General features: G+C 33.9%; 1 protein-coding gene and 1 long non-coding RNA gene across 2 annotated transcripts; both read right to left on the bottom strand.

The window, feature by feature from the left end:
* Positions 1 to 305: 305 nt before the first annotated feature.
* Positions 306 to 8,603, bottom strand: LOC138882594 (uncharacterized). Its single transcript, XR_011404143.1, has 2 exons — positions 5,495 to 8,603; positions 306 to 524 (listed from the first exon to the last, which is right to left on the bottom strand). It is a non-coding gene; the product is annotated as an uncharacterized lncRNA (long non-coding RNA).
* A 4,798-nt stretch (positions 8,604 to 13,401) lies between these two features.
* On the bottom strand, positions 13,402 to 21,341 carry LOC104245050 (auxin transporter-like protein 2). Its single transcript, XM_009800633.2, has 8 exons — positions 20,982 to 21,341; positions 20,129 to 20,314; positions 19,317 to 19,429; positions 19,038 to 19,221; positions 17,836 to 17,933; positions 16,075 to 16,282; positions 15,001 to 15,258; positions 13,402 to 13,916 (listed from the first exon to the last, which is right to left on the bottom strand). The coding sequence occupies exons 1-8, from the start codon at positions 21,138 to 21,140 to the stop codon at positions 13,647 to 13,649; spliced, it is 1,476 nt and encodes a 491-aa protein (XP_009798935.1). The 5' UTR covers positions 21,141 to 21,341; the 3' UTR covers positions 13,402 to 13,646.
* Positions 21,342 to 22,395: the final 1,054 nt, after the last annotated feature.

Genomic DNA, 22,395 nt, shown 5'->3' with positions numbered 1-22,395 from the left:
TTTCAAGAATATGAAGTTTTCCTAAAGGTTCTACAGCCTCTCAAGGATAAATACAGACGTCTCTGTACCGATCCACGAGACTACTAAATCGGCTTATGACTCGCGAGACCTATGTAACGTAGGCTCTAATACCAACTTGCCACGACTCCAAATACTCGGTTGTGATGGCGCCTATCACATTACTAGGCAAGCTAACCCAAACCATTAACTACAACAAATTCCTTTTATAAAACCATTTTCTAAAGCTGGTTTAAATACCAAATTTTCATAATAAGTGTTTAAAAACAACAAAATATAAGCGGGAGTCAAATAAGCATGAACTACATAGCCCAAATATCTGGTGTCACGAGTCTAGAGCCTCTACTATTTAACTGGCTGTCTGATACAACATAAGTCTAGAAAATGCGGAAAAGAACAAGATAAGAAGGAGAAACAGGGCTACGGACGCCATGCAGCTATCTTGAAATCTCCGGCAACCTCTGGATCAGATGAGGACCCTCACTCTACCACTCGAGCACCTGGATCTGTACACAAGGTGTAGGGAGTAACATGAGTACGCCAACTTAGTAAGTAACTAAAGTAAATAAGGTTTGAAAGCAATGACGAGCAGTTAAAAAATCATATGAATGAATAGACAACAGAATAACATATCAAATTCCACAGTTTAAAACCAGTTTTCGTCGAAAAATCATCAATTTCAGTTTAAATACTTGAAATCATATACTTAGCAATTTTGTACAACAAAGGCTTATTTCAAAAGAAGAGTGAAATCAGTGAAAATATCATAAATGGGCTCCTCGGGCAAGGTATCACTCAGAATATGGCCCCTCGGGACGCCTCTCGATAACTCGTGACTCAACTCTCGTCCCTCAATACTCACTCTCAGCACTCAAGCTCATTAATATCTCGTAGCAATAACAATCATAGTAACCGCTGCGGCGTGCAGCCCGATCCGTAATTTATAGTCGACTACGCTCACTGGGGGTGTACAGACTCCGGAGGGGCTCCTACAGCCCAAGCGTCATATCACTGTGGTGCACAACCCGATCCAATATATATATCATTGCGGCGTGCAGCTCGATCCATAATATATACATATAATATCCTCACTATTAGGTTTTCAACCTCTCTCAGTCATTAACCTTACAGTCTCTCGGGCACAACAATAGAAATTAGGGAACTCAGCCCAAACAGTCTTCACAATTAGAAGTGGAGTGATAAAGCCAATTTTAAACAAGTAAAACATGACTGAGGATATGCTTTCAACAAATAAAGTGAGGAAAAATAGTAAAACTGTCCCTAAGGGTATCAACAGGTCGGCACAAGGCCCCAAACATGACATACAGCCTATAATACAGTATAAATGACTAAAGTACGGAATATCATAAGGTTTCAAATCAAATACGCAGCTCAATAGTCGCTACGAGATGGACCAAGCCACAATCCCTATCAATGCATGCCCATACGCTCGTCACCTAGCATGTCTGTCACCGCATTTATCAAAACAAGTCCAATACCGGGGTTTTGTACCCTCAGTTCCAGATTTACAATGGTTACTTACCTCAAACCGGTGAAAATACTACTTCGCGACGCCTTTGACCTTCGAATAGGCCTCCACTCGCGTCGAATCTACCCAAAATCAGAATCACAACGTCAAAATATGCTAAGTGAACGAAGCCCAAGCGAAAACAATCCAATAATACCAAAAATCCCAAAATTGGCCAAACCCGACCCCCAGGCCCACGTCTCGACACTCGATAAAAATCTCATCAACGGAATCCTTATCCTCCCACGAGTCCATACATACCAAGAACACTGAAATCGGAGTCCAAATGACCCTTCAAATTCTCATTTTAAAGTCTCTTAATCTCAAGCCCTAATTCTTCAATTTTTGGCCTAGATTCTATGATTTACTAGGTAGATTTCACATTAGAATCGAGTTTTAAGTCCAAAATTCTTACCTCTAAGTGATTCCTCTTGAATCCCTCTTCAATCCCCTTCAAAAAGCTCCAAAAACGACCAACAATGGAAGAAATAAACCCCACATTCGCGGACAAGACGACCTTTTAAACCTTCTGCCCAGGCCTGAAATCCTTCTTCGCGAACGCGGTCAAAGCCTCGTGTTCGCGAAGCAAAAATTAACTTTGACCAATATTCCTCTTTCGCGATCGCGACATCCCGATCGCGAACACGATGCTTTGCTCATACCAACCTTCGCGATCGCGTTCCGCCTCTCGCGAACGCGATAAATAAAATCCACAGAAGCTCAGCTGCCCTTTTGCTTTATGCGAACGCGACAACACCCCCCCGCAAACGCGATGCACAGATGCCCATCCCTTCGCGATCGAGGAGCCTCCCTCGCGAATGCGAAGGCTAAATTTCCAGCTTCCTCACTGACCCTTCGCGAACGCGAAGGTCATTTTTTTGTAGCACTGACCTGCAATTTTCTGCATGTTCCACTTCATGGAATGGCCCGATTGATCACCCGAAACTCACCCGAGACCCCCCGGGACCTCAACCAAAGGCACTAACATATCCCAAAACCTTGTTCAAACTTGTACCAATCTTCAAATCACCTCAAACAAAATCAAATCGACCAAAACACATCGGATTCAAGCCTAAGTTTCCAAAAACTTCTAAATTCCGCTTTTGATCTGAAACCCGACCAAACCACGTCCGAATGTCTTGAAATTTTGCACACACTTCTCAAATGACACAACGGAACTACTGCAACTCTTGAAATTCTATTCCGACCCCTATATCAAAATCTCACATATCAATTGGAAATAGCCAAAAATTCGATTTCGCCAATTCAAGCCTAAATCTACTCCGAACCTCCAAAACTCATTCCGATCACGCTCCTAAGTCCCAAATTACCTCCCGAAGCTAACCGAACTATCAGAACTCACATCTGAGCCCTCTAACACACAAGTCAACATCCGGTTGACTTTTCTAACTTAAACTCACTCTAAAGAGACTAAGTGTCTCAAATCTTACCAAATCATTTCCGAACTCTATCCAATCAACCCGATCACATAACACGGATAAATAAAGCATAAAAAAGTAGAAATGGGGAAAACAGAGCAGTAACTCATGAGACGACTGGCCGGATCGTCACAACATGACACTACTTCAGCTTATCGAGGATATGACCCTCGATAGAGAGGTGTGGAGGTCGAGGATTAGGGTTGTGGGTGATAGGTAGTTGAGAGTCTCTTCTAGCCGTACTAGTAGTATTAGTCTTGTATTCTCTTATTACGAGTTTCTTGTTGATTAGACAATATGGCATTATTGTCGGTAGTTTTCGCACTTCTCTTATAGCTTGTATTCCTAGTTTTTTCGCTATTACATGATGTGCTACTTATTTCCGTTATCTTATTTTCTTGCCGTTGTTATTGTTTGTTTATTGCGCCCTTTTTCACTGTTCTTGAGCCGAGGGTCTACTGGAAACAACCTCTTTTTTTTAGAAGGTAAGGGTAAGGTCTGCGTATATATTACTCTCCCCAGATCTCACGTGCGAAATTGCACTGAATTTATTATTGTCGTTATTGTCATCAATTTGATATAAACATCGAGCGCGAGTAAATTATTACCGCACTACATTAAGTGAATACAAAGGGTAGGAATTCTATGCATTTTGGTTGTAATTTTTAGATACTTGTATCCATTTTGTAATATTAGCAGCATATTCTATCTTGTTGCATAATATAACGCATATATCCAAACACTTCCTCCGTCCACTTTTAGTTGTCAAGTATTCTAAAAATAAATTTTATTTTTACTTGTTACTTTTTGCATATTAAGAGAAAAATAATTTATTTTTTCTGTTTTGCCCTTAGCATTAATTACTAATTCTAAATTATTTTTCAAATCTATTAAGGCTATACACCAATTAATATGGGTATTATAGTAAATTATTTACTTTATTTATTATTTTTCAAAAGATATGCAAAGTCAATATTGGATAAGTAAAAGTGAGCGAAGGGAGTATAAGTGAATACAAATGTTTGGGTTTTCATATTAAACGACAAATAACTAGTGCATAAGTTAATACCGAAAACAAAATTTGTATAAAACCGATTCCTCGAACGAAGAATCACTACTAGTGTTTTTTTTTAAAAAAAATTTATGTTTAAAATTTTGTTTTTCAAAGTTCTTTTTCTTTTTAATACTACATTTTCTTCTTCTGTTTAATACGTTTACTTTGGAAAATTGAAGCGACGGCTGTTTTTCTCGAGGAAATCCAGTTATTTGTTCATCTTTTACCATTGAATTTGATGTCAATTTTAGGTGAAGTAAATATTCTTTGTGTGAAAAATTATTAGACCAACGGGTTGGGGATAGGGGTGGCAAACGGGCGGGTCGAGTTGGATATTGTCACACCCCTTTTTTACCCCTCCAAAGATAAATGTAAATATTATATGTTGTGGATTGAGGGTTAAAGAGTTTTTTCAATTGAAGTGACAAATTAAAGTATAGATTATTTATTTATAGAGTCGCCACTTGGAATTGATTTTTCGGTGTTCCAAGTCACCCTTTATTTGAATCCCTAGTCAAAAGAAGGTTTGACTCTATTTTTATCGATCCGCGGAAACAAAGTTCAGGTAACGAATTCTGTTGACCGGGAAAAAGGTGTGAGGCATTCCCGAGTCTCGTGGTTCTAGCACTGTCGCTTTATTGACTACATTTGGCTTAAAATAATTTTGGATAAATTGTTATTTTTATGTTTTTTATGTTTTTTCTATGTCCGCTTTTATTGCTTGATTAAGGCGTTACGGAATTATCTTGAAACGAGTCATGCGTATGTGTACCCATTTTATTCGGCGCATTAAAAATCATGCCACGCGTGCATGTACACAATTAATAACACTTTTATTAAGATTGTTTTGCCCAAAGTCGCCGAACGCTTACTTCGATTTTTAATTTTGAAAGTCATAATTGTGTCACGCGAACGTGTACATAATCACGATAATTTATTTATTAATACGCGCCTAAAGCATACTGACGATTATTAAGAATTTTTTTTTAAAACTAATTTTGAGATTATTGTAAGGCTAAAGATTATGGAAATCACTTTGTGGATAAAATAGTATGATTCAGCTATTATTAATATTAAGAGAGTCATTCATACTATGTAATTTTCAGTAGTACATTAAAACTAAAAGTTTCACTACTAGGCTAACAAATAAGATAATAATTTTGATAACTATGTAAGGCCCGTGAAAAAATCGTGTGGTGATACTAACAGAATATATCTAAACATTTAATTAACTTTTCTAACTCTATCTAATAATCCCCATAATCTTATAACTTTGAATTTTCATTACGAAAGGAAAACAAATATACTAACTTTTCATGACTTCCATACCAATGAAACAAACCAAATCAGTTAGAGAACAAAGCAATGAAATCAATGTCAAAGCTGGTCATAAAACATTCACAAAATGATAATAGAGCATGAAACTAATATAAAAACAATAAATAAAAAATGGACCTTGTGATAAAATTATCTCCAAGGCAAACTGTATAGCAACAAAGAAAAGCTTCAACACAGAGCCGATGAGCATTGAATCATCACAGAACCATGACCGAGACTCCAAGGACGGTGGCAAACTCGACGGAGGGAACTATAGTGCAACGTCACTTAGTTATGAGCTGGTGTTTTGTTGGTTTTAAGAACTGGTTTAGTGAATTTTTCCGCTGGGTTTCATGGAGGAACAAAGCTGGGTTTTAAAGTTATTCTCCCCTCCGCCTCTTTAATGAAGGCTTATGTGCATTTTTTATAGAGTGTTTTATGGGGATCTGAATTGGAGAGCAAGAGTCCAAAGAAAATGTGTGCCGTGCATTATCTCTTTTTTTTTAGTCAAAAGGTTTATTGTGCATAGTCTTCTTTTTAGTCAAAATGTGAGGTTGGTTAAAGAGAAGATATGAAAAGATCTTGTCGCATAAAATTTTAATGGCTCTTGCTTCAATTATTTCTTTTAATAGGATAAAGTAAAAAAATACTAGTTATATATTTTAAAATCAAGAACGTATAAATAAAGTCACTAATGAAGAATAACAAAACCAATATCTAATTTAACACTACAAAGTTTAAAAGATTTTTTTTTGTGGATTTGTTTTATAAACAAAAACTAAATATGTACTTCTTAAAAACAACTCCTTTTGTGATTTTTAATTTTCTTAAATAAAATCTACAAAGGTGAAATAAAGACTAAAATATATAAATTAAACTTTAAAATATTTATACTAAAAAAATATGAAAATTGAAACATGGTCAAAGCATGCCCTATTTGTTTGGAAATATGAAGAGTTTTAAGACAAAAAAAAGGTGAGTTATGTGACTAATTTTTTACTATATCATTATTTAAAAGGGAAGAAATAAAAGTGAAAAGAGTGCAACTGAGTCTTGATTTTGGACAACCTACATATCCCAGATTATAGGGGAATCATGTCGCTTGTAGTTCTTGTTCGGTGAAAGACATGGAAAAACGGATTATTTGTACCAAAAACGGGGGAACGGTTTTTTTTTCTTCGCTCAACTAATTTTCTAAAGCCGGTCAATAATGTAAGCAAGCCTTCCAAATAATGTAGCAAGTAGCACATAAGTGGTCATGATGGTCTCAAAGAGGATACATGTCTTATACGGACCCGACTCTTGTGCCGAGTTTCGCTAAGTCAAATGCTTATGATGCGAATAAAACGAACCTACTAGGGATATACAACATGAGGTTTGTTCATCTAGGTTTAAATCCTGATGGATGAGGTATCTAGACTGGCTTACTCGAGCGGACAACTCGAGCCAAGGAGGATCAGCGTACCAGTAGCATTGCTTTTTGGCTTAACTGGTGGTGCTCCCCGCCTGAACATGTGTGACTAAAAATTATTCACTAGGTGGCAAGCACCTCGGCTATCTCAAAGAAAGCGGGCTATGCCAAGCAAATTCCCAATTTTAATTTCAAGAAGACTCAGAAGGGGTGCGTGAGAAGACAATTTATAATGTACAATTCAACAATATCAAAGCGGTAAAAAACACAAGTAGCACATTAGCCCCAAATAACATCACAATATATACAAAAATTAATAAATCCAAAAAAAATCAATGTACAAGCTCGAATTCTTAAAGTCCCTAGTAGAGTCGCCAGAGCTGTCACGCCCCTTTTTTACCTCTCCAAAAGATAAATGTAAATATTATGTGTTGTGGATTGTGGGTTAAAGAGTTTTTCCAATTGAAGTGACAAATTTGAGTAGGGATTATTTATTTATAGAGTCGCCACTTGGAATTGATTTTTCGGTGTTCCAAGTCACCTTTTATTTGAATCCCTAGTCAAAGGAAGGTTTGACTCTATTTTTATCGGTCCGCAGAAACAAAGTTCGGGTAAGAAATTCTGTTGACCGGGGAGAAGGTGTGAGGCATTCCCGAGTCCCGTGGTTCTAGCACGATCGATTTATTGACTACATTTAGCTTAAAATAATTTTGGATAAATTGTGATTTTTATGATTTTTATGTTTTTCCTATGTCTGCTTTTATTGCTTGATTAAGGCATTACGGAATTATCTTGAAACGAGTCACGCGTATGTGTACCCATTTTATTCGGCGCATTAAAAATCATGTCACGCGTGTGTGTACACAATTAATAACACTTTTATTAAGATTGTTTTGCCCAAAGTTGCCGAACGCTTACTTCGATTTTAATTTTGGAAGTCATAAGTGTATCACGCGAACGTGTACATAAACATGATAATTTATTTATTAATACGCGCCTAAAGCATACTAACGATTATTAAGAATTTTTTTTAAAACTAATTTTGAGATTATTTTAAGGCTAAAGATTATGGAAATCACTTGTGGATGAAATAGTATGACTCAACCATTATTAATATTAAGAGAGTCATTCATACTATGTAATTTTAGTAGTACATTAAAACTAAAAATTTCATACTAGTCTAACAAATAAGACAATAATTTTGATAACTATGTAAGGCCCGTGAAAAATCGTGTGGTAATACTAACAGAATATATCTAAACATTTAACTAACTTTTCTAACTCTATCTAATAATCCCCATAATCTTATAACTTTGGATTTTGATTACGAAAGGAAAACAAATGTACTAACTTTTCATGACTTCCATACCAGTGAAACAAACTAAATTAGATAGAGAACAAAGCAATGAAATTAATGTCAAAGCTGGTCATAAAACATTCACAAAATGATAATAAAGCATGAAACTAATATAAAAACAATAGATAAAAGATGGACCTTGTGATAAAATTATCTCCAAGGCAAACTGTATAGCAACAGAGAAAAGCTTCAACACAGAGCCGATGAGCATTAAATCATCCCAGAATCATGACCGAGACTCCAACGACGGTGGCAAACTCAACGGACGGAACTCTAGTGCAAGGTAACTTAGTTATGAGCTGGTGTTTTGCTGGTTTTAAGAACCGTTTTAGTGAATTTTTTCGCTGGGTTTCATGGAGGAACAAAGCTAGCTTTTAAATCTGTTCTCCTCTCCGCCTCTTTAATGAAGGCTTGTGTGCATCTTTTATAGAGTGTTTTTTGGGGATCTCAATTGGAGAGCAAGAGTCCAAAGAAAATGTGTGCCCTGCATTATCTTTTTTTTTTTTTAGTCAAGTGTATTGTGCATTGCCTTCTTTTTAGTCAAAAAGTATGTGCTGTGCATTGTCTTTTTGTGAGTCAAATGTGAGGTTGTTTAAAGACAAGATATGGAAAGATCTTGTCACATAAAAATTTAATGGCTCTTGCTTTAATTATTTCTTTTAATAGGATAAAGTAAAAGATACTAGCTATATATTTTAAAATCAAGAACGTATAAATAAAGTCACTAATGAAGAATAACAAAACCAATAGCTAATTTAATACTACAAAGTTTATAAGATTGTTTTTTGTGGATTTTTATTAATAAACAAAAACAAAATATGTACTTCTAAAAAATAACTGCTTTTGTGATTTTTAATTTTCTTAAATAAAACCTACAAAGGTGAAATAAAGACTAAAATATATAAATTAAACTTTAAAATATTTATACTAAAAAATATGAAAATTGAAATATGGTAAAAAATTAGGTGCTCACAGATATGAGGGAATCGAAAATGAGTAATGTAAAAATAGATAAATTATCGAACCGACTTATATTTAATACATATAAATAATGAGTTAATCGGCAAATAATATAGATATTCATATTATCCATGACTTCTTGAATATGATCACTTTTGAAAGAATTCCTAATCTTCCAAACTTAAGGAGCACCCAATTTGAGGTTTTACATATATAAAAGTTAAAACTATTAGTTATTCATCAATTGCCCATTTTCTAAGTGGATAATATGGTTATTATCCATTTTTGATTTGTTTTTGAAAAATTCATTATCCAACTCATTTTTAATAAATAATATGGATGGATAACTATCTTTTTTAATTATTTCAACAAAGCATTTGATCTGGTAGTTGCTAATTCGTGCTTTCAGAAGAGAGAGGATCACTTGGTCGCATTTCGGAGAACGGTGGTCAGGTCTCGGATTGATTACCTTCTCTGCAGAAAGAGTAATAGAGACTTATGCACTGATTGCACGGTTATACCGAGTGAGTGGCTTTCAACCAAATGTAGGCTCTTGGTACTGGAGTTTGAGATTAGGAGAGAAAGCAGGAAGAGAGCAATGTACGGGCAACCTAAAATCAAGTGGGAAACCTTAACTAAGGACAAATGAGGATGTTGAGATGGATGTGTGGACATAACAGGAGTGATAAGATTAGGAACGAGTGTATTAGGGACAAGGTGGGCGTGACTCTTATAGAAAATAACGATCCCAGTTCACGACAGAGAACAATACAACAAGCGAGCGTACTTTTGTTTGCTTCTTCTCCAAGGTCGATGGCTACCGAAGGAAACTCCGATTCGATCCGCCCCCCGACTGGGAGACATCTACCTCATCCCGATCACAAGGTTGCGGGAATCGAGGCTGAGATGGTTTGGATATGTGAAAAGGAGAGACCTTAATACCCTGATTAAGAGGTGTGAGAGCTTGACCATAGCGGGTCAGAGGAGGGGTAGATGGAGGCCTAAGAAGTACTGGGGTGAGGTGATTAGACAGGACATGACGCTACTTCAGCTTATCAAGGACATGACCCTCAATAAGAGGGTGTAGAGGTCGAGGATTTGGGTTGTGGGTTGGCATGTACTCTAGAGTTTCGTCTAGGCATCTCAGTAATATTAGTACTAGTTTTACATTTTGCTATGCCTAGCCCCTTGCTATTTCACATTGTGTCATTATTTCCGGCAAGACTTAATCTATTTTTATAGTGTCGTATTCTTAGATACTCCATCTGTTCCATTTTATATGAACTTATTTCCTTTTTGGTCCGTTCCAAAAAGAATGACCCCTTTCTAAATTTGGTAATAATTTAGCTTAAACTTATAATTTTATCCTTAATGAGAAGCTTTTATAATCCACACAAATACTCTGGCCCCTTTTTAATTTGTTTAGGACCACAAATTCCAAAAGTCTTCATTTTTTTTTAAACTCTGTACCCAGTCAAACAGGTTCACATAAATTGAAACGGAGAGAATATATGTTATTGCACGTATCTTCATTTGCGCACATATCTAATTACCTGATTATTGCTATTGTCTGTTTATGATTTTATTTTAATTTTTTTGAGCCAAGAATATTTCGAAAATAATCTCTCCACCTTCTTTAGGCTGGGAGAAGTCTGTCTACACTACATTTCCCGAACTCCACTCGTAGATTTCACTGTGCGTGCTGCTTGTTGTTGTTGAGTTGGGTAGTATGAAGTCCAATAATGGAACGGTCAAAGTGATGGGACAATAGAGCACGTATTGCTGTTCCTGTCCTTCCTAACAGAGCACCTCCACAAACGTTTTTATTTTTTTATTCCTATTGTTTCTTTGTCTGTTTCCAATACAAAATTTATCTTTGACTAAAATAAGTAAAAATGAACTCGTACATTGGCTTTAGTGAATGAATAAAACTGAATTTATCGCCTTTTTCACATATCGGGAGAAAGTGATAGGGTAGCAAACTTTCCTTGGTCGAAGTGTCTCCAAGACAAGGACGTGACGATCAAATCTCAACATGTAATACTAGAGACGGGTCAAAATTTAAAGCTTAATGATAGTCCATTACTCAAATGGTCATTCAATATTTCAAATTATCTCTTAAAGTTACTTTTCTTTCGTTTGTAACAACAAAATTACTGAACTATGCCTATGCACTCAGAAGGTCACTCAATCAGATTTTCCAAATTTTGAATTGCAAAATACCTATTTTACCCTCTAAATTATAAATATTTATCTTTTTTTAGTTTTTCTAAACTTTTTAATATTATAATTTTTCCTTTTTTAATTTATATTATGGACTTATCTATAGAATAAATAAATTTTATTTATAAAGTAAAAAATAAAAAAAATTTAAGCATATATAATGCTGGAATAACAAAATAATGAGCATAGTAAAAAAATTAATTAGAATAATTTGTTCGTAATAATAATTTTAGTATTAACAACAAAAATTCAAAAATTTATTTACACAATTCAGAATGAAAAAAAAATAAAGGCTGTAAAATATATATTCCATGCACGTAATATAAAAACTTTATGTCAGCGGAAAGTTGGTAGAAACATAATAATATAATTGAACATAATTTTCAAGTATACATAATATAAGATAAAAATAATTTTATTTAAATAATTATTTTTATATTACGTGCATGGAATATATATTTTACAACTTTTATTTTCTTTCATTCTGAATTGTGCAAATAAATTTTTGAATTTTTATTGTTAATACTAAAACAGAAAAGGCATAAAAATGTCACTCAACTAACATAAATGGCCTATATATGTCATCCGTTAAAAAGTCACCTTATTCATGCCACTAACATTATACTTTTGGCCTATTTATGCCACTAACGTTATACTTTTGGCCTATTTATACCATTATGGGTTAACAGTTCCATTTTCTGATTTTTAAATAAGAAGAATTATTTATTCGACCCCACTTTTGTCACATGTCTTTATATTACTGGTTCTTCTTTACTAGACCCTACATTTCTTTTAGCCCTGATTATGTACAATTAACCATGCTCAACCGAATAAAATCCAACCATCTTTTAACCCAATCCCTAATTCCTTGTCACGACCCGATAAGATCAGTGTTCAGTGATTTGTATTTATTTGAAATCGATGTTGTGTTTATTTCAATTCAGTTTGTAAAATCTAAATCTTAGAAGCTCATGATTTGTACTACCAGTCCTTGGGAAAAGTATTAAGGTTCAATTATTTTTTCATTTATTTGTCTTAAAAAAAATCTCATTAAATTAGGTAGTTGTTAATTGGCTTACCTAGCGGGCTGGATAAGGGCCATCACGACTAGTTGAATTTTGGGTTGTGACAAGGAATTAGGGGTTGGGTTAAAAGATGGTTGGATTTTATGGAGTTGGGCATGGTTAATTATACATAATCAGAGTTAAAAGAAATATAGGGTCAAGTAAATAAGAACCAGTAATATAAAGACATGTGGCAAAGGTGGGGTTAAAAAATTAATTCTTAATATTTGAAAACTAGAAAATGGAACTGTTAGTAGATAACAACATAAATAGACCAAAAGTATAACGCTAGTGGCATGAATATGGCGACCTTTTAACGGATGACATAAATAGGGCATTTAAGTTAGTTGAGTGACATTTTTAGGTCTTTTCCGATATTAAAATTATTATTACAAATAAATTATTCTAATTAATATTTTTCCTATGCTCATTATTTTGTTATTCCGACATTATATATGGTTAGATACTTTTTATTTTTTTAATTTATAAATAATATTTATTTATTCTATAGGTAAGTCCATAATATAAACTAAAAAGGAAAAGTCATAATATTAAAAAATTTAAAAAAATAAAAAGAAGATAAATATTTATAATTTAGAGGGTAAAATAGGTATTTGGTAATCCAAAATTTGAAAAATCAAGTTGAGTGACCTTCTGAGTGCTGTATGCATAGTTCAGTGACTTTGTTGTACAAACGAAAGAAAAGTGACTTTAAGAGATAATTTGGGATAATTGGATAACTATTTGAGTAATGAACTCAACTTATTGATAAGAGATTCTTATTCTTTTACGTTATTAAATTCTAAATTAATAATTTATATATAATTATTAGGTTTTCATTGAGTTTTTTTTGTTTGTGTGTTGTAAATGAAATTCTTAAAAGAAATACAAAGTTTGATAAAAAATAATGGATTTAACAGAACATGTAAACTGTATGTTAGCTTCACCCCTATTGGAGATTCATATTAGTCAAAGCTTAAGAATCTCATCTTTAAGCTCTTAAATTTTAAGATGCAGACGATTTACACAATTTAATATAATATAAACATTAGTAATAAAAAATAAGAGAACGAAATTACAATTATTGTTGCATACTCCATTTCAAATTCCAACCAATATTCCAACTCTAGCTAAAATAAAAATTTTCAGGTAAAAAGAAAATCTCTTCCTCGGAGCAAAGAACTATTGTTGTCACATTTCAACATTCTCGTGGCAATTGAGAGAGAAAAAAGAGCCAATTAGGTTTTGTTGAAAACTCCTTTAAACTCCGGCGGCTCATGGGTGGTGGGGGTGAGTTAAATTGGCCGGAGAAGGCTGTGGAGCGGCGGCGTAGGGCGGTGGTGGGGTGGGGAATTGTTTAGGAATTGGGCATTGGTAACACTTGGTGAAAAGGCCAAATGTGTCAATTTGATGAATGAAATTGAGCATACTAGCCCAACCACCAAATCCAAACCCAATAATGAATACCCAAACAACTACAAATATGTTAATTGTAAATGTGCCAGCCCATCTTCCTACAAATCTTGGTGGTTGTTCTACTGCATTCTGCATCACAAAAGTATGTAATTTAGCATTTGATTCATCCTACAGGGATAATTTGAAAGATAACTATAGGTAATCGTTACAATAAACGTGATTTAGAAACTTGAAAAAAAGACAAAAGCAACCAATTATAACCTGTAAACTACACTTGTTCTACATACTACGTTGTTTATTCAATTTGTGTGACACTCTTTTCCTTACATATAGTTTCCGACCTTTCTCCGCTTACATGGAGGGGCGGATCTAGTAATTAAAGTATGGCTTCATTTAAACCCATAACTTTTTGTCTAGACATGAATTTATTTATGTAAAATCTACTAAAACTATTGAAAAATGTTGAACTATGAACCCATAACGTAAATAAGATAATCGGTTCAACGGTTGAAACATGAGTCTTGAACCCATAAATTAAAATCCTGAATTTGCCTTGCCAACATGCCACTGAAATTAAATTTATTTGTTCGTAAGGAAAGTTTGTTAGCTTTTATTTTCAATAAGACTAGGCATAGGTCTTGTTTACTTGACTTTTCGATTATGATGCATCACTAATAATACTATTTCGCACAACTTTTGTGCTTTCTATAATTAATTTTTCACGTTGTATCTAATCCAATATCATCATATAGTTAGACAAGGCAGGATCTGGGGAAGGGTCGCAGAGGCGAATCCAGACTTTGAAGTTTATGGTTCCTATAACGATTTCAAATTATCAATTGGGTTCACAATCAATTATTTATAGATATTTATTGAATTTTTAATACATATACAAGGACCGTGCAAAAGCTACTGGGTTCCCGCACGCTACACTCTAGATCCGCCACTGAAGGGTCGTAACCCAAGGCAAATGCGGATCCAGGATTTAAACTTTGCGGTTTCAATTTTTTAGATTGTTAGCATCATTATGTTTTTAAGTTATGGGTTCATATCTACTATTTATAACAATTTTAGTAAATTTTTACGTACAAATTTATACACCGCATCGAAAGTACTAGGTCTGCATCCGCCCCTGCCCAAGGGATGTAACATAGACAGCCTAAACCTAATGCAAAAATTAAAGCAAGATTAATGATGGTAGATATATATATACCTCTCGAGCAGCAGCTGATTTGAAGGTAAACATGTGAGCAAGAGCAGGGATAATGTAGACAGTGAAGCTAACTAGAAGTGATCCAACTGTGGAATTGATAGGACCAAAGAAAGGGAAAACAATGGCCAGAAACCATATAGGAATCACCACCGGCAACCTCGCCGCCGCCCTTGTGCACAGGCTCTTGCACTCGTGCATGCCTATGGCCTTTTCCCATACGAAATACAATGGAGTGCAAGCAAATCCAAATGTTATAAACTGCATTCAAACAATAAAAAGAGAACCCCAATGTTATAATTTGATGAATAAAGCAGCTAGTAATTGATAGGAGAATGTACAAAAGTGTTACTATACATCAATGTAGGTTAATCTATTCAACAACAACAACAACCCAGTATAATCCCACAAATGGGATCTGGAAAAGGTAATGTGTACGCAGACCATACCCCTACACTGTAGAGTAGAGAGGCTATTTTCGATAGACCCTCAGCACAAGAAGATGAATCAACAACAACAACAACAATATACTCAGTGTATTCCCAGAAGCAATGTATGCTAATCTATTCAAAGGCGAATTTAGGATTTAAAAAATCTATAGGTTTAACCTTCAAGGTTCTTAGCATTAAAGAACCTTAATTAGTATTAAGCTATGCTAAGATTCAGATCTATAATTTATTATAATTTTAATTATTTTTACCCATAAATTTATGCTTCGTGTCAGAAATATTAGGTTCAGATGAACTTGGTACTTCAAAACTGCATCTCTCCCTGAATCTATAATAGTGTAACCTATCTTATTTTTTAATTTTAGTAAAGGGCAGCTCGATGCACTAAGCTCCCGCTATGCGCGCGTTCAGGGAAGAGCCGAACCGCAACGGTCTATTGTATGCAGCCTTATCCTGCATTTCTGCAACAGAATGTTTTCCCGACTCGAACCTGTGACCTCCTGATCACATGCATGACAACAATTTTGCTTGTTACGCCAAAGTTCCCCTTCATTTCATTAGTTTTAGTATTTATAAATAATTACTTTATCTTTTGAGTGATCTGGTCGTGTAAAAATTAGTTTCTAACCTGATGAATGAGCATAAGTATGACAGCCATGTCTCTAAAGGGTGTTCTTGGAAGGAGAGAGAAGGCATTGGAGTGATCAAGAAGCAAATCACCAAATGCCCAATACACTGCTGCTGCTGATGGAAGTGTGAGTGTCAATACATAGAGTGTTGCCCATAAGTAAATTGCCTTGAACTTTTGTGGTTTCCACATTGCATGCATTACCTCCCTGTAAAAAAAATTACCACAAATTAATTAAATTACGCGTGCTCATACAATTTTGAGCATGTAATTCAATTATAAATGATTAATTAATTCTAGCATAAGTACTTACAAGCTAGTGAGTTATACAACACCTCGATCGTTTAATTTCTATATACTGATTGTGTACAAATTTATTACATTATAAACCTCACATAAAAGAGTACTTATAACTTTTCATAATTTTTTTGATTATTAACTTAAAAAATAAAATATGTTCTTTGTTGCAACTGGTTAATAAATTGATACTAAATACTTCGTAGTATTCCTTCTGGTCCATTTTAATTGATTTTTTAGCTTTTTTTTTTTTGCAGTTCACAATATTTAATTTTTCCATATATCAAGAAGGAATTAACTTCTTTTTTTTTCAAAGCTGCCCTTGAAGTAAAGATCCTAGGAATATTGTTATATTTTTAATGAACAAATTAATATAAATACAATCAATTTTATTGTTAATTATTAATGCTAAAAGAGGAATCTCTTAATATATGTAAAAACAAAAAAAAAACAATTAAGATGAACTGAATGGAGTAGTATGTATCACCTCCATCCTAAAACAATAAATAGGAACCTCAATTAAATGGATTTACAGTTGAAAGAGTAGCCAAATATCCAGTTTAGTAAAAATGATCTCATTAATATCTGAGTCATTTTCAGTATCTATTTTGCTTTTCCTTTCTTATTAAACACAAAAAGAATCTAACAGTTGTGACAAAAGAGAAAAGGAGGAAGAGATGCCCACTGGCTAAAACACCAAAGCCTCTTCTATTCCCATTAAAAATAATTTCTTTTTCCATTCTCATTGATTGATTCTATAGGAAAAATAAAAGTGATTGGAAAAAGAGTTGTAGCTTTCCAACTTGAAAAGGGTAAAATTAAAGTGCAACTTTTTTTGCTTCTCACGCCTGAGAAAAGGCACTCTACTCTGTTCATGAAAAAAAAAAGATGCTGAAAAGTGAAACCACTATACAATTCACATAAACACATGCAAATTTTACAGTGAATATGAATACACAACTATAGCAAATAATAGCGTTTTGACAAAGATTGGACATGGTGTAGTAAATGCTAAAGATTTAAACCTTTTTGACAAAAAAAGGATAGTTTACTATACATTACATGCTCATAATATTGTCGAAACAAGTCAAGGTCAAGTCACTTTCGGAACAAATAACGTTAACAACAACCACAAACTCAGTATAATCTCACAAATGGGGTCTAGGCAGGATAATATATAGGCTGACCTTGTGAAAGTAGAGAAGTTATTTCCGATAGACCCTCGACTCAAGAGACAGTGAAACAGAAGCAACAAAATAGAACTAAAGATCTAAGAATACAAAAATAAAAAAATACTAGTACTAATACTACTGGTAAGAATAGGAGAAACTCTCTGATAGAATAAATAACGTTAAAGAAATATATATATTTTTCCCTACATTTTTCAGTTTATGGATTTACGGTAGTGAGATAAACGTGAAAAAGACGTTACAAAATAAAATATTTTATGCTTATTTGTCTTACACAGTAACAGCATGTCCCCCAAATGTGTAGAGAATGTTTGTGGCTCCTGTGAAATATAGTACTAACTTGGTTGGACCCGAGTGCTTCACCCCCTCCACCTGTATTTTTAGTCACAAAAATTGAATAAATTCCTTAATTAAAACATCATTAAAACAGTAGTTACTATTAAATATGTATCCAACTCCCACATATCGTTATGATTAAAGGTTTACTTGACAGTTCATCTAATAATGTGGTAGACTTGGATTTTCAAACTTTCATCTCATGTTAGTAAAAAATTCAGCTAACGTTTGGCCATGGATTTCAAAATTGTTTTGAAAAATCTGATTTAGTTGAAGTTTGGTTTGAAGATGAAAATGTGTTTGGACATACGTTTTCAAAATATATTTTCCAACTTTATTTTGGAAAAACATATATATAATTCCCAAGTTTTGGTATTTTGGCCCAAAATCAGCAATTGAGGTGATTTTGGGATTTGGGGTTTGGGATTTGGGATTTTGCCAAAATGTGAGCAATATTTATGGTCAAACATGAGTTTTGAAAATAAATTCCAAATTTATTTTGGCAAAACTCATGGCCAAACGGAGCCTCAAAATTCTAAAGTATAGCATTATCTCCTCTTTCTTTATTTCTGCCTTTTAATAATTTGTATATGCTCAATTTTTCCAACAAAGCATGTGATGTATTGGAATTAGAGGCGAACTCAGGATTTGAAGTGGTTCAAAATGAGTTCGATATATTTTATTATAGGTATACATTTATTTTTCTTCCGCGTGCATATGCACATAGTTTGAACCCAAAACATTAATTTCAATTGAGTCCGCTCTAACAGCAACAATACCAATAAATTCAGTATAATCTTACTATTGAGGTTTGAGAAGGGTAGTGTGTTTATAGACCTTACTCCTACCTTGTGAAGGTAGAGAGGTTGTTTCCGATAGATCCTTGGCCCAGTAAAAACATAGTTATAGTCAGAGTGGAGGGGTCACCGACACCCGTAAAGTTCGGCAAATTTTTTATGTATACATGTATTTGTCTTTAGAAAATAGTGATATATTAATAGTGGGCACCCTATATACAAAGTAGATTTTAATTAAATCAAAAAGTGCACCGCGACCTTCAAATCCTGAGTCCGCCTTTGGTTACAGTATTACTGAAAAGAAATACAGTAATGCATACAATAATGGAAAAGAAGCAGGTACCTGGCCATGGAGTATTGATGCAACAGTAAGATACCAAGCAGTGAAAGTGGTCATTAACAAGCCAAGGAAAGACCAGATTCTATAATTGTGGAAAGAAGGAATGAAGACTGTGGTGGCACAACAAGCACCAAAAATATAAGTCCATGTTCTCTTGTCCAAATTATCGTTTATGTAATATATATTGCTGCAAGTCAATAAAATTACATAGACATTAATTTTTGTATATATTGGATAATATGGATCCAAGAAAAAAATCAGAGCAACAAATTAATTATGAACCTTGCACAAGCAATGAGTTGAATCACTGATCCAAACAGGAGAAAAGTGCAATTAAATGCCAAACCCACGTTCCTCCAATGTTTTCCAAGTAGCCCATCAAGAACTTCGAACCACTGCACAAATATATATCGGTAAATATTTACTACTATTGGATGAAATTTTATTTTGAGTGTTTTATTCAAAGAGCAGGTCAGCGTGCTGCATAAAATATCCCGTATGCACGCATAGTTTAAAAATGTCAAAATAGCACGAGCTAGTCAGTGTTCGGACGGAAAATTGAAAAATAGACAGTGTTTGTAAAGTAATTGAAAAATAGTCACTATTTTGCTGCAATACAGAAGTTCTAAGTAATATACTGCAGATTGGAGCTCCTGTGTATGAACTTTTAGCATATTATGTTGGAACTCCATCACCTGGAAAGTTTCAGCAATATACTAGAGATTGGAGCACATGTGCATGGGCTTCCAGCATATTATGTTGGAACTTCAACACATTATAAAATTCGAGCGTGTTATACTGGAAGTTCACATTTAAAAAAAAATTCAAACTCCAGCATAAATTTTGAATAATATTTTTGTTTAGATTTATCTTTTACACAAAAAATGGCTAAATTTTGATTATTTTTCCATTACCACTTGTAGAACTGGCTATTTTTAAATTTCTCCCTTTGAAAAGGACGCGCAACTCAAGAAGTGTGACATATACTGCTTATGCTAATACAAATATTATCTTATGACTGATTCTAAGACTCGAACCAGTGAAATATAGTATTTATTTGATAAATATAAGGAGAAGGATTATATTGTTGAAACCTGAATAACGTGATTGCGGAAATCAACTTTTTCTCTTTCTTTTCTGGTTCTGTACTCAATATAGAGGATACTAATAAGATAAGCTGTCCAACTACCCATTAAACCGTAAAATAGCTGAAATGAAATCCCAGAAAGCATTCCTAGTTGAGAAAATGAGTATGGCAGCGTCAATAGCACTTGAGCTACCTGAAAAAAAAAAGGAAAAAAAGGCAACAAATTAAGAAGTGAACCAGCGGTGGAGCTAGAAGGCGAATGCGAGTTAGGCCAAACCAAGTAGCTTTTGCTCAAACAGTGTACTTGTATTAAAATGTTCATTAAATATGCATAAATATTAAATTTAGAACCCAGTTAATAGCACTTCAAGTCAAACAAAAACTCAGTAGAGTCCCACTAGTGAAGTCTGGGAGGTAGAAGAGGCAGATATAGTGTTTCTACCAACGGGTTCAATTGAACACATAACTTTCGACGCGAAGTAAAAATTTATATGTAAAAATTCATTAAATTTGTAAAAATAGTGGATGTGAACCCATAACTTTAGAAAGTATAACGGGTTCAATACTAAAAACCTTAAAAGTTGAACCCATAGGATTTAAATCCTTGATCTTGATCTGCTTTTAGGAAGTAGTGTGTACGCAAACCTTACCCCTGTCATTGGGAGGTGAAGATGTTGTTTACTCTAGACACTCACTCGTATTAGTACTTGAAGTCATCATTTTAAAATTCAAAATCCATTAAGTTAAAATTATGGTTCGGCCTCTAATGAGGACCATGTGTAAGGCAGCAAATTTATCTTCACTTGTTTGAGAAGTTAATTAGAAATGCAGTCATTGAAAGAAATTACATAATTAATTACCTGATTAGAGGCACAGCTGAACCAAGCATCATAAGCAGAACCACCATGCCAAAAAAACTTAGAGATTTTTGACTTAACATCTTTAGATTTTCCTTCAGTCTCCATCTCTACATAATTCCCAACTATTACCGTCTCTACTACTTTGTCTGAAGATTCCATCTTCTACTTCTTCCTCTACTTTTTTCCAGCCAGAAATAGCGAGCGATCACTCAACAATGAGCTCTAATTGAAAATGTATCTCACTCAGAATATCAGTAGTAGTATATATTTTGCTGTGTGGTTTACTACTGGAACATGAACAAAGACACCTTAAATTAGTAACATGAAAGGGAAGCCTAGTGGCAATGTTTGTCTGTCTACCCCTTCAATGCCATATTTATATATTGAGAGAAGTGAATATACCAGCAAAAGTTTCTTCTTTTTTCTTTTGCGCAGGGTGGTGGGTCCCTTTGCTTATTTTCATTTCCTCTTCTTTTTTTTCAATATCTTTTTATTTTGTTTCATTTTTGCGTTGGCCCGATAGAGGGTGAAAATGGACTGAGGTGCAGGAAGCTGAAAAAATCTTATATGCTTAATATCTGTACCAAATCACATAATTTATACTGTAGTGAATAAATAGTAATAATACATTAAATTTAAACAGATGCATTACTTAACTGTAGTTAAATAATAAAGTTGTTTTAGTTAAATTACTCAAAATTCAATCAAGTGCATCATTCAGCCTCTTTGAAACATGTGTACCAGCAGATAATATTAGATCAATTCTAGAAAATATATACATAAAATACCTAGTTTGACAAAGAAACCATGTATTCACGTGCCCCATTTACAACTTGTTTGGATGGTTGTTACATATTGTATTGTATCGTATTATTACATTAAAAACAATGTTTGTTTTGATTATTACTTAAATTTTATTGTATTGTATCGTTAAATTCGTTGTTACGTAACGACAAAAAGTGTCACTTTATGGAACGACGAATTAGGTGTAATGGTGTCGTTACCTTGCCTTTTTCCTCTTATTTTGTCCTTCTTTATTATTAAAAAATCATATTTTATTCTTTACATTACTTTTTTATATAATAATTTTACTTCGTATCCTATTTTATCTTAGGAATGTTGCCATTTTATTCTTCATATTTTTGTGGGTGATATCATGAAACGACGACAAAGGATATAATCTATCCAAACATTGTACTTATCAAACAATGCAATACAATACAATACAATACGTTACATTATGAAACAGGAAACAACCATCCAAACAAGCTGTTATTAGGCTATAAATCCCCGTTGTGTGAACAACATATCTTGTGTATTTATTATTTTTATAACGAGTACGTGTAATTTTTTATTTTTGGAGATGAAGGTCTGAAGTACGGTAGGGTGACTTCAGAGGCGAAGCCAGAATTTG

Source organism: Nicotiana sylvestris, chromosome 12 (assembly GCF_000393655.2).
Source record: "Nicotiana sylvestris chromosome 12, ASM39365v2, whole genome shotgun sequence".
NCBI classification, from domain to species: Eukaryota; Viridiplantae; Streptophyta; class Magnoliopsida; order Solanales; family Solanaceae; genus Nicotiana; species Nicotiana sylvestris.
The sequence above is the reverse complement of the archived record's forward strand: the minus strand, read 5'-3'. Positions and strand labels throughout refer to the sequence as shown.